This window comes from Adiantum capillus-veneris, chromosome 3, assembly GCF_014529385.1.
Source record: "Adiantum capillus-veneris isolate H3 chromosome 3, ASM1452938v2, whole genome shotgun sequence".
In the NCBI taxonomy this organism is placed as follows: Eukaryota; Viridiplantae; Streptophyta; class Polypodiopsida; order Polypodiales; family Pteridaceae; genus Adiantum; species Adiantum capillus-veneris.
In genome coordinates, this window is record NC_140933.1 from 132,777,752 (window position 1) to 132,790,067 (window position 12,316).

The window sequence follows — 12,316 nt, forward strand, 5'->3', positions numbered from 1 at the left end:
AGCATGACCATCAACACAAACAGGTGTTTCTTGTCCATTAGCATTGCCCCTTATCTTTTTGCATCCATGTTTGTCTGCTTTAATTGTGATTGGTAGCATAATATCCAGCACATTTTCTTAGTATCAAACATTTAATTGAATGTAATTTCTTGTCATAATCACTTGTCTAGGTTTAAAAATCAAGCACTCCGACTAAGCTAGTTTGAACAAGCTAGGTGTTAGACATCTTCTTTTAATACCATGGGGAATGCCTTCCTAATAACCAATGGTTACTTATGTTCTTAATCCGATTTAGGCAGCATTGTGTGAAATGTACTAGGGCTTTCTAGTGGGCTTAGTCCCTATTGACCTTTAGCTTAAGTATTATAAAGGGAGTTTACTAGTGTGATGAGCCTGGGGAGGGTAACAGTGTCATATGACCCCCCAAAGCTACAAAATTAAAATGTTGAAAACGAACAAACAAAAAATCAAAGTGCCACAATGTAAAATCTTAAGCTGGAAGAGAAATCTCAGCTTGGTTTGGTACTTCAATCACATGTATCGCCTATGGTACTAGAGCCCTAGCGGTTCCCAGTGTGGGCGCTTTTCCTTGAAAAGCAAAAAACCCAAGGCATACAAAATAAGCACACACATCAAAATTGAATCATTGTGAGAAGACTTGGGGGGGTCAAAGAAAAAGTAATCAGTCAAGCGATGATTTCATGAGAAATTCCTTTTATCGTAGCTTAACTACAAGGTCTTTTAGGTATAGCCTCTAGTGAGCCCTCGAACATGAAATACTTGGCTCTCGCGATTAAACAACTTAGTTGACAAGAGAAAATTGAGAAGCTTACCCATGGTATTAATAGTCGATCTTTAGTGCCTTTCGACCATTAAATTAGCAACCCCATACTTGTTCAATTTTTTACCTTTCCAACTGTTTATGCGTTTGATTTATTGCAATTTAATGTTTATTGCTGACAAATGGTTTAGAATTTTGCTACCAATCAATTTGTCTGTCTAAAACTGCATATGCTTTCTAATTGTATATGAGAATGCAATTACTTTGCCAATGTTGTTTGATTTTGCAATGACTGAAGAAGGCTAAGGACATTCATCTCAAATGTTCTTCCACCTCGACGAACGAGCTACAACTCAATAGCTTCAGAGGACAGAATCTACATTAGGAAGGGGGGCATGTTAACCCTCGCGGCTCACAGACACCCTATCACCTACGACGAACGTTATATTATTTACTTGGTAGAGTCAGGTACCGGGCTTGTCGGTCCAATGGAAAAAGGGTAAGAGTGATCACCGATGAGAGGCGCACTCTAACTAGAACATTCAAGGGATTAGTTGGCTAAGCATGGGCACCCAAGTGTGAATGGGGCGAGCTCATATAAAAGTCAACTAAACCTAAAATTCACTCATTCTCTCATTTGTGCAATTGAAGAGTGCTCTTGCTCCATCTCTATCTTCTTCTTCTTCATCTCCTTGGCGTGTGTGTATGCGTGAGAGAGAGAGAGAGAGTGTGCGATCGAGCATTGCGGCGGCATGACGACGGCGAGACGGTTGAGCGCGGCGTAGCGGCGTCTCCCTCTTTTTCGCAGCAAGGAATCCTCCACGACAGCAAGTGTAGAGCGGTGAGTGACACACCAACGCCATCTTTGAGCTTACTAGTTTAGGCTTATTGTGTGCTTGGAGCCATTTGTGGCTCGCACACAGTGTTTCGGCAAGTTCCTTGCATTGACACGTGCGACATACGCGCACAACCTCTCCTCCCATTTCTCCTACTCGCATGTTTGCCCCTCTCTGCCCCTTCAACTTCCCATGGTGCAGCACTGCTCTCATTTCTCCTGCTCGCGTGTTTGCCCCTTCAACTTCCCATGGCGCAATACTGCTCCCTGATCCTCCAGCAAGCCAAACAAAGCCTAGCTCAACCAATTATTGTCAAGATAGTTCAGATCACGCGCCATCGACGATTACTTCTACGCCAAGCTGGGAGCCTCTTCGAGCTTGCGCTTCTCTATCTCGTACTGTTTCGAGGAGTTGGAAGGTTTAGCAAACCCCTTTGAGGCTCAATCTCCAAGCAAGCAATCAAGCAGCATGAGTGGTGATACCCAACGCTGCTCCTACACATTTTTTGATGATGAGGGCGATTGCCAGTGGTCGGATCTAGATGCAATAAACATTTTTGTTGACGAAATGGATGATGTGCAGGGGCGGCCACCAGCATCAACTGCTATAAGCTATACATCTTTGCAGAGCTATTTTAACCATGTGAATGCTGCACCAGGCGCTAACTATAATGGCCTCGACGTTCACTCATGTCAGCTAATAACTTCCTAATCTAACATTAACTTGGTTTTCAGCTCTGTACTCTTATGATTAATTAATCAAAGGCGCTTTCCAAATCATGAGCAAGCAATGGTCGTACTGTTTAGAGCATGCAATTAGGCAATACAATATATGAATTGTTATCATCTTCTGTTGGTCCATTTCTAATCTGCTTTACATTAATCCTTTTATTCCAAAATATATCGGAAGCTAGGTATTGTACGTATACATGTGTGCGCGCGGATCGGGATAACAAATATTCCACACATTACCGTCCCAATGCTTCGAAACCCTTCACGCTAGATTTTATCGGCCCCTTCGAAAGATTTGGTTGGCTCTTTAGGAAGATCTATTGTTTGTTTCCTCTGTGGACATGTGTACAAGAGGGGCTCTGGAAAAGGAAAAGTCCGGTTTGCTTTATTCAAAAACTTGTTAAAGAAAGAAAGGCCGTCTCAAATTTTTGCAAGAAGGATTGCAGGTCGGCTCAGATTCCAAGATTTTTAGTTGAGAAGTTCAAATCCAATCAATGGTCATCGACATGGCTTGCAGGAGGTTGAGAGCACGGAGGTACCTTCATCTTCGCCTACAGAATAGGGGGACTTGGGTGTTTATAGGTACAACCTGAAAGTTCGACGTTGTATCTGTCTGTACCAATATATCGAGCTTAGGATTAACATCCTTCATTAGTGTGTGTGTGAGAGAGATTGTGGTTTTTGGGGAGGCGGGGGAGCTCATGCAACCCGACGATTGCGAGAGAGAGAGAGAGAGAGAGAGAGAGAGAGAGAGAGAGAGAGAGAGAGAGAGAGAGAGAGAGGAGGGGGGGGGGGGGGGGGGGCATACTAGTCTTAGTACTTACTTTTCACTTTTGCATTTCAAATTAAATGTTTCTTAATGTTTCTTTGAAATGAAGCACTGTAGAGTGTGACACATGGAGGCTCTTCCCTTCCTTGAAAATTTTAAGCTGTTCAAGTAATAGTTAGTGTTTTCAGCTTGACAGAATTCAAAACTAGAGTTATTTGCAACAAGGTGCTATGTAAAAAAAAGTTTGTAAAAGAAATTGGGGCTAGACACCAAATGAGTTGACTATAGGGAATGGAGGTGAATCTCTCTCCCTCTCTATCTATGTCTCCATGAATAGCATATTATACAAATAGATAATCTCTATATCGTGCTCTTACTTAAAGGAAATTGGCATATCAAAGGAAGAAAAACAACAAAATGCCAACGAGTTATGCCCATGGACATGGCACTATTGTAGAAATGCCAACAAGCTATGTCCATGGACATGCTTTTCTTCTAGAAAAGAGTTACACTCATATGGTTTTGAATATTTTACTTCATTTTTCAAATTTGACAATATAGTGTGTTGACCCTCATTTGCTCTGGTGTTTTTTGTCACAAAATTTTTAAAGAACACATATGACAAGGCAATACATTGCAAATACATATACGATTTGATTTGAATTTGAGGTCTTTGGCATATAAATTATCTTTCAAACGTATGCATTAGCACCCTATCATGAGACCATATTAGTAAGGGAAGTAGTTGGCCACAGTAGAGCTTGATTTTGGAATTGTTGTGGTACATTTTACAATAATGGTTTTGAAGCAAAAGCCTTGTTGGAGCTGGTGCTGGCTTTTTTTTTAATGCCAACGCTACTAGTATTCCAACGTCTATGTTAGAGCTCTAGGGTAAAGGAACTAGTCGTGAGGTGAGGCCTTGGGACTAACTGACACCCATATTAAATGCGGGATGGAGTAATGGGATCGATGGTCGAGGTTGCGGGGCGGAATCTCGAGGCGCACTAAACCTGGCCAACGGAAAAAACGAGGCGTGCCGTCAAAAAGGTGAGGCGCATTAAACATGGTCAATGGGAAAAATGAGGCACGGCAGGGCGATTGAACCCAAGACCTAGCATCCGAGTTTAAGATCACATACGCTAACCACCTCACCCGCACACGCATTGTGTACTCACAACCTTTTTTACAACATTATATTATAAAGTAAAAAGCATTTCTCATGTTGTCCACGTTTAGTGCGTGTCCAAGTTTAGTTTTTTATTTGATTTTTGAGGCTACGATCTTCTCAATTTTCGCGCGTAAACTTCTTCGTCTTTGATCCCATTGCCTGTGATTTGTTGATAAGTTTAGTTTTTTATTTGATTTTTGAGGCTACGATCTTCTCGATTTTCGCGCGTGAACTTTTTCGTCTTTGATCCCATTGCCTGTGATTTGTTGATAAGTTCAGTTTTTTATTTGATTTTTGAGGCTACGATCTTCTCGATTTTCGCATGTGAACTTCTTCGTCTATGATTTGTTGATAAGTGTACTATAATTGGTTTAATATTGACTTTTCTTAAATTGTAATTTGCACATTTCAAATTTGATGATATTTGTTAAATCCCCCAAAAATTTGATTTTTTTCTTGAGTGCCTCTAAACTACCTCCTCTACCCTACCAATAGTTTACTAATGTTGCTACCTCTGTATACTCTTTGTAATACAGCGTGAGAGAACTCAAGCTTCCATGTGTAAGACACTGAATCACTTCAAAAAAATAGAAAAGCCTTCTGACAATGGAAAGTCTAGAGACGTTCTACTCTATTTATGGGCCAAAAAAAAAAAAGAGTCCCTTGCTTCCCCGTGACTAAGGCCCATGTCACACTGAGGCAGGCAAGAGGTGGCCTTGCTTAGGTGGCGAGCCAGGGTTGGCTGGGCGAAAAGGTGAAGTTGGCCCAAGTACCTTGTCAGAGGGGCGGGCGAACACCCTCGGCCAAGTTTCCAAACTCCACGGCCATCTGCAAAAAGGCCCGCGGGAAGGCAACTGACGGGCGTTGGGCTCTGTTGTGCAACATGGAATGCGGGGGCTTCATCATCTGCCCTACGCCCATTCGCAGCGAGAAGCTGGCTTCTGCTTTGGTAAATTTGTGTGTGACAGCGAACTGGTTGGCCCTCCGAAAATCAGAGTGGGGCGGGTGTCCCAGTCTGACAGGGGCCCAAGTAACACAGGGTTTTGATGGAAGCTTGAGCCATGGGATCGACGACAAGAAAGCAAGGCATGAAAAGCGAAACGCTTGTCAATCGTCACATTTGTTTGAGTTTACTTCTTACGTTCAAGTTTACTTTCCAACATTTTCTTTATTTTGTATATTTTTGTTTTCCCAACATGGACAACCAAACGCTTGCATGCATGTGGGATAGAGCATATGCCTCTCTCCACAACCTCTTGGTTCAAATCTTGCTTGCAATGCCGAGTTGTCTTTTTGTCCATCGTTTGCCGTCCTCGAGAGTCCCCTCTCAACCCCATCGGGTCATTTAAGACCCCATGCCACTTAGTCATGGAACCTTGCTTCTCTTCAAATTTGGTTGCAAGTTGAAAGCTAAAAATCTCTCTCTCTCTCTCTTCATGCTTGGGTCTTCAAGGGCTGTCAAATATTACGCAACAAGCTGATTACATGGTTAGTTTGTTAGTCAAGTCTTTAGAAAAACAAAAACTGTTTGATGAGCATAACATATGTTACAACAAAAAGCTTGGGTTTTTTTTAAAGGATACAAAGAGAGCAGAATTGGTATGTTTTTTTTGGTAAATCATTCAGCAGAATTGGTATGTTTTTTTTGGTAAATCATTCAGCAGAATAGGTATGTGAGTATATAAGAACGTACAATAAGAGTGAATAATAGTCGCATGTATGCACACGAATGTTGTAGGTGCAAGACACAAGACATGGTTTAGGCTTGAGGTACTTAGCTATTTGGTCAAGCCCTCAAATCAAATAGGGACATAGATCTACCGAAAAATATACTAATTAGAGCGGAGTCCGCGGAGTCCCGTTGTTCAATCAAGAATTTAGCGGTAAGAAAATGATGAAAGAGAAAATTGCAATAGCTTTGTGAAGAAAATGATGCGGAAAGGATGAATCAATCGTGCGCGACTCCCCTAAAAGTTAACAAGAGAATCTCATGTGGCCATGTGGCATGGATCGACGAGCTTTCACCGACAGTCCACAATCACTCTCCAAGAGTTGCTCGCCTTATTTGCAGCCTTGTCCCTTATAAAGGTCAATAATACAAGCATACCTTACAGCTTCAAACCAAAAACAAGGCGTCTGGAGACGAACACAAACAGTGCCTTTTATACGTCCGGTGCTAACAAAACGTGGTATATCAATGATGTCTTCATTTCACACTCGAGCAGCAGCTGAGAATTACAAATGATTCATCAAGTTACAAAAATATCTATGTACAAGTTGCAGCCTTTGGATACAAACTTTTCCCGCACATTTTGCTGGTGGGGACAGATAAATTCAGTATTTGTCTGTGCTATACATAAACATATACACTAAAGGTCGACAATATCTTCTCCTAATTCTAGTCTAGTTAGAGCTGACTAATAAGGAAGCATACCAGGGCCCATGGACAAGACAACTAACAGACGCCAGCCTCTCTAAGCTGCTTCCTAGATTTACAAGTGAGTCTTGCAGGCATGTTGCCCCAACACGCTGTAGTGCAGCAGTTACAAGAGCAGCACCTTCTAGCCCTGTTCCCAACAGCATAATAGCCTTCAGCCCCATCTGAATTACTGACGAAACGCGCTTAAAGACCGCATCGTCAGGGGAAAGGCTGCGGGTAAGTACCCGAGTCATTAATTGACCATCGTTGGCCATAGCTGATTCATTGCCAAGAGAGACCTCTGCAAGTAAATCTCCAATTTTCGACATGGAAACCATTGGATCTTCCAGAATGACCTCAAGGCGCTCCTTACCAATCTTCAAAATATCATCCAAGCTTGAGCCAGCCACTGGCTTACCAGCTACATTTTGTCGTAAAAGCAGAAGGCTGGCACAAATAGAGCATTAGAATAGAAATTAGTTTCACACTGCTTGCTTGAGTCCAAACATTCGAACACCAAATTAAACACCCAACATACCTTGTTGTTAAAATAATAAGTCGTTGGTACTCATTCTGTGCCCTCCTTAACCTATGTAGATTCAAGCTCAATGTTTCAGGGACATTCTCTTCTGTCACTGCTTGAGCTCCACTAATCATCTTTAGAATGCCTAACTTCACACGGGTTTCAGGCGATTGCCATTGTAAAGGGCGCCGTTCCTCCAGCCTTGCAGCTACTTCCACTGGCTCGGCAGATGGCTGCTTGCAAATTGTCGATCTGCTACCAGTGCGCATTGATGATGTTGGTGGAAGCCCATTAGAAGTCCTGTTCTCAGCCAGAGTGGCCCAGAATGTATCCCGTGTGGCTTCCACATCTTCCTTCGACTGTTCCAAAATTTGCTCGGCCTCTGCCAGCCACTGTGCAGTCTTGGGAAGCTTTCCACTGCAACTTCCTCCTCCAGAATCAGCAGAGGGAAGTATGTACCGCTTGGAAAATGCCTTTTGCAAGTAATCAACCCCAGCAGAGCCTTGAAGAATGGGTGTAAGTGCTTGAATCCGAGCAGCACTAATATCTGCTTTCAGAACCTAAGAAGGCACCAACAAAGAAAAATTTTAAAATGCATGCAAAAGATAGATAATTCCTGGGATACTAAATGGGATTCTCCTTAATCACCTGCACTTGCTGCAGCACAAATCGCAAACCTTCCACCAAAGCACGAGTAAATGAGTTCCGACTCTTCTCGCCCAAGTCTGACGAGATCTGAGACAACTCTTGCATTAAAGCATCATGGGATGTCTTTGTATCCTCATCCCTGGCAGGTGCCCCAAGTTTTAACACCATGCCAAGTGCATAATCCAGAAGTTTTCGGAAGTAATCATAGTCAAAACTGCCAGACTCCAACACCTGTAAAGATGTCAAAAACAAAACAAATACCATAAGAGCGCTTCATGGCAGAACCTCTCTCTAATCATTCATTTGTGCTGATATAAAATTCTACCTGTGTAAAGATCTCCACATCCAAACACTCATTCAGTTCTTGTTTCCAATTGTCTGGCACAAGGCCGCTCAGCTCCATCTTCAACTCCTCCATGAGTCCTACAATTCGTTTGTAGTCTGGAGGATCTCTGCCAAGCCCTTCCAAAACCCCATTCCAGAAGGCATCTTCCATGGTCTTTTTGATTTGGGCCTGCACATGACAGTACATTCAATTGAGTATGGCCTGCATGCTATGGAAAACCATAAAAGGCCTGTAGTGACCCTAGTTAACCTGAATTTCACCAAGTTTGCCTTCGCTCTTGTTTGCACCATGAACTGCAGTCACAATGTTCCAGTTAGGCTCAAGAAGCATTTCATTGACTATTCTCTCATTATCCAAGGCCCTTTCATCCGAGATGCTGACAGGCTCCCGAGGGAAAAGCTGCAAAACAAAGATGCCATGTCAAAATTGCTAATCATTTCAATTAAGTTCAAAAGATTTGTGAGTTAAGTAAGAAACATCATTCACCTCCTTGGGTTCCAACGTGAACTGATCTGAAGAAACAAGTGGCAACAAGCCAGATGCTTTAGACTTCTGTGGTGATGCAAATGGTGAAGGTAGAGGGCTGCCTTTTTCTTGGGCTTCCAAGCATTGCTTACGAGCGTCTGTCAATGCTGTCTCCAATCTTGAAACACCCTCTGTCCCTGTCAGGTGACGTATCCTTTCCCGCAATAATTGTTGGTCTTCCAAAACCTGCTTACAAGAAAATTGTTTTAAACACTCAGAATTACAACACTAGAAAGGACCCAAAACATGCCCGAATCACCTTTCAATCTATCAAGTCAAATGTCTATATGAGAGCTCTGTAAGACAAGTGGCTTGGTGGTCACTATGCAGTACAAAACAATAGCAAATCGAATTAACAGCCTCTGACCTGCTTTTGAATTGCTTGGCTATCATGGCTCATACCCGATCCATTGCACTTCTGTCGCATCGACAGTTCCAGCTGACAAGCGACTCGTATCAGATCCTCTTCCAAGAGGTGAGCATCCTGAACCTTCCATGCCACAAACTCATACAAATATGAGCACCATGACGCATCGAAATCTGCAAGCTGTGCAGAGAAACGCTTGAGCCCAGAGCCTTCTGCATCCCAGCTGCTCTTCTTCTCGTTGGCAGAGGTGGGTGAAGAAGGTCCCGTGACACTAGTTGATGGAGGACCGTCCAATATGAGGTTGATCAGTTTCTCAAATTCGGGAACAAGTTTTGAAGCCGCTTCAGAAAGTACAACCTCACGCTCACCTCGTGAGCTAAAGACGGCCTCAGGATGGCCAATTATCATATATGCACAAAGAAACACCCTTGCAGGATACCTCTCCATCTCTTTCTCCTCGGACTTCTGAGAAGCGGCTCCCTTCCGTGCACCCGTAGTACTCTGAGACTTCACAGTTTCTTTGTCCATACCACTTGTCGAGGTCAAATTTGAGCCCCTGGACATTCGTTGCCCCATACGACTACCTGCTTTTCGACTAGGGGGAGACAACCGCTTTAGGAGGTGGTTGATGTTGGCAACATTAGAACCACTTGTAGATGAGAGCATGAATCTACTCTCAATGCGAGCCAGTAGAGCCTTTACACTGCGCAAAGTGGTAGGGGAAGTAATCCGAGCAGCCAATTCCTCAAATGGAAGTGACACTACAGACTGGTGGCTGACATGGCACGCAGCAAAGTCTTGAGCCAACATGAGAGTTGTGCGCCTAGAGCGTCTAAATTGTCTCCAGCACCTGTTGACCAGTAGAAATAAGAACAAAAGAAAAGCGAGCAGAAAACCCATCATGCCGCACTTCAAAAGAAACTTTACTTTGTAAGCTTCCTACTAAGACGATCACCATGCTTCTTCATCTTGTGGCCGTTGTTGTGGCAAGCACCTTGGCAACCACCCCTTTGCCCGAGAAATTCAGCACGCAACCTTTTTGCCTGTCGAGATAAGCTACAATTATCACTCATTGTTGCTTTACATAAAGCAAACAATGTGATCCAACTAAAGCATCCTTACCCTCTGCAATCTAGCCTCCAACAGCTCCTTTTTGTTCCTTGATTCCAGCTCCCTCTTCCTCCTGACAGCCTTTGCAACCTTCCTTGCCTGTAGTACCACAGCTTGGGCTCGTGTCCTCTCTGCTTTCAAAAGATTTTCCCTTTTCTCATCCGCAGCAGCAATTTTCTGGCAAATCAACGCTCTTAGTGCCTCAACCCGCTCCCGGTCCTTGCCTTCTTGGGTTGTTCTTAGCAATACAGATTGTGCAACTCTTTCATGTACAAGTGCCCTACGCTGCTTCTCTGCTTCCAGCAAGGCCAACCTGTTTGTCTCAGCTTGTTGCACCCGTGACTCTACCTTTGACTCTAGTTCTTCTCGCTCTCTCTCTGCACGAAGCTGGACCTCTGTCCGTGCAGCTGCTCGTAATTCTTCTAATCTTGCTAAGCGGGTTTGCTCTTGTGATAAAAGCTCCAATCTGAAGCAAATAAACAGACCAGTAAAGTCATCAATTTCAATAGTAACTCCAATACACATAAACAAGGAGCTTGAAAATGATCTTCCAAGCACCTTGCTCCTGTGTTACAAGATACCTTTTCTGCTCTGCAGCGACAAGCTTGGTCTGCAAGCGCTCAGCAAGATCCTCTGGTTGGACAGAACGAGGAGGACTCTTGACTTTTGGCCTTGCTTTGTTAGCGAGCCACTCATGAAATTGCTACAACAAAAACAGAAACAAGTTAACATGTTTTGGCTTCACAGAAGCCATTGATTTCCATAATCCATGATAGATACTGTACAAAGCACAAAAAATCAGAAACTTTTAAGGCATACCTCACAAAAGCATGAGCAATTCGCACAATAATAAAATGATATTTGTAACAAGGGCAATAGGTCAAAGGTACAAGGGGCAAATAAGTCACAGAGGGAGGGAAGGTGCACGCATAGAGAATCATCATTGTGCAGAATTGAACATCAACTAAGGCCTTAGGGCACCCCTACATGCACACACAACAAACGGACGCACACGCACACATACATGGGCACATAGCCCTGTCCCTTTTACATCGACAAGGTGGAAGAACTCCTCTGTTAAACCTACTTGTTACAGAATTTCTGCCACGGATGACGCGAGGAAGCTCCGAACATGTCAACGTTATCCACGAGAAGAAACTAAGTTTCTATAAAAAGAAAGCAAGAGTCGGTAAGTACCTGGCGTCGTGAGTCGGCCTCCCTCAGCTTCGCTTCGATTTCCTCCAGGCTGGACGGGGACTTGCTTCTTGCTTCTGATGTTTCAAGCAGACGCCTCCGGACTCTCTTGGGTACCGAGGACGGGGGAGACATTGCCATATCTGATATCTCCACCTCAAACGCGATCCCAGGGCTCCGCATCATTTCATCGCCTGGCCCGCTGCCAGGCACATCCATACTTGGAGATGCTGCCATCGCCGAAACAGGGCAGCCCTGCCTCTAAATGTGTATGTGTCTATATATGTGAGTGTATATGTTGTGTATGTGTGTGTGCAGAAAGAGATTAGAGTGATGTACACCTACAGATCACAAATGTTGCGGTTAAATCCTAAAGGCGCGCCTACATGAGAAGCAAAAATCAACAACACAAGAGAGAGAGAGACAGAGAGCAAGGGAAGCTTGAAGAAATGCTGACCTGAGAGCGCGGCGATCTGTGTTCCGAGAGGAGGAGGATACAATGTGAACAGCGAGAGGCGGGCGTGGGGAGAGTGCGTGAAGGCTAGGGCTAATCGCGAGAAGAAAGGGGCAATGTCAATCTGAGAGAAGAGAGAGAGGAAGAAGAAGAAGAAACGTGTTCTTTATGCTTGTTGTTGTTGGCGGTGGTGTGGTGAGCAGATGGAAAAGCGACCAAAGGCAAAATTAAGCAAATAGAAAACACAGGGCAGCCCGGAATGCCACGTTGGCGTCTTATGGCAATCTTCCGTGCCCTGGGAAGTTACCGTTGCACGGTTAGTTGGTGCTTCGGCTGACCGACAAATTTGCTCTTCTTATGTACATCACACGTTAAGGGTGCTCCAAATTCTTTTTCTTTCTACTTATTTGGGCGTGGTCACGCGAGGCTTAGTTATCCGTTACGA

At 43.8% G+C, this 12,316-nt stretch overlaps 1 protein-coding gene across 3 annotated transcripts; it reads right to left on the reverse strand.

The window, feature by feature from the left end:
* Nucleotides 1–6,517: 6,517 nt before the first annotated feature.
* On the reverse strand, nt 6,518–12,056 carry LOC147461740 (uncharacterized). Of its 3 annotated transcripts, none has more exons than XM_086509199.1 (12): nt 11,875–12,056; nt 11,421–11,694; nt 10,805–10,926; nt 10,236–10,689; nt 10,041–10,156; nt 9,114–9,963; nt 8,708–8,932; nt 8,471–8,620; nt 8,201–8,389; nt 7,876–8,106; nt 7,243–7,787; nt 6,518–7,151 (listed from the first exon to the last, which is right to left on the reverse strand). In XM_086509199.1, the coding sequence occupies exons 2-12, from the start codon at nt 11,652–11,654 to the stop codon at nt 6,689–6,691; spliced, it is 3,579 nt and encodes a 1,192-aa protein (XP_086365325.1). In that variant the 5' UTR covers nt 11,655–11,694; nt 11,875–12,056; the 3' UTR covers nt 6,518–6,688. The 3 variants fall into 3 exon arrangements, with proteins under 3 accessions (XP_086365325.1, XP_086365323.1, XP_086365324.1); XM_086509197.1 differs by having other exon boundaries at nt 11,421–11,758; XM_086509198.1 differs by having other exon boundaries at nt 11,421–11,799.
* Nucleotides 12,057–12,316: the final 260 nt, after the last annotated feature.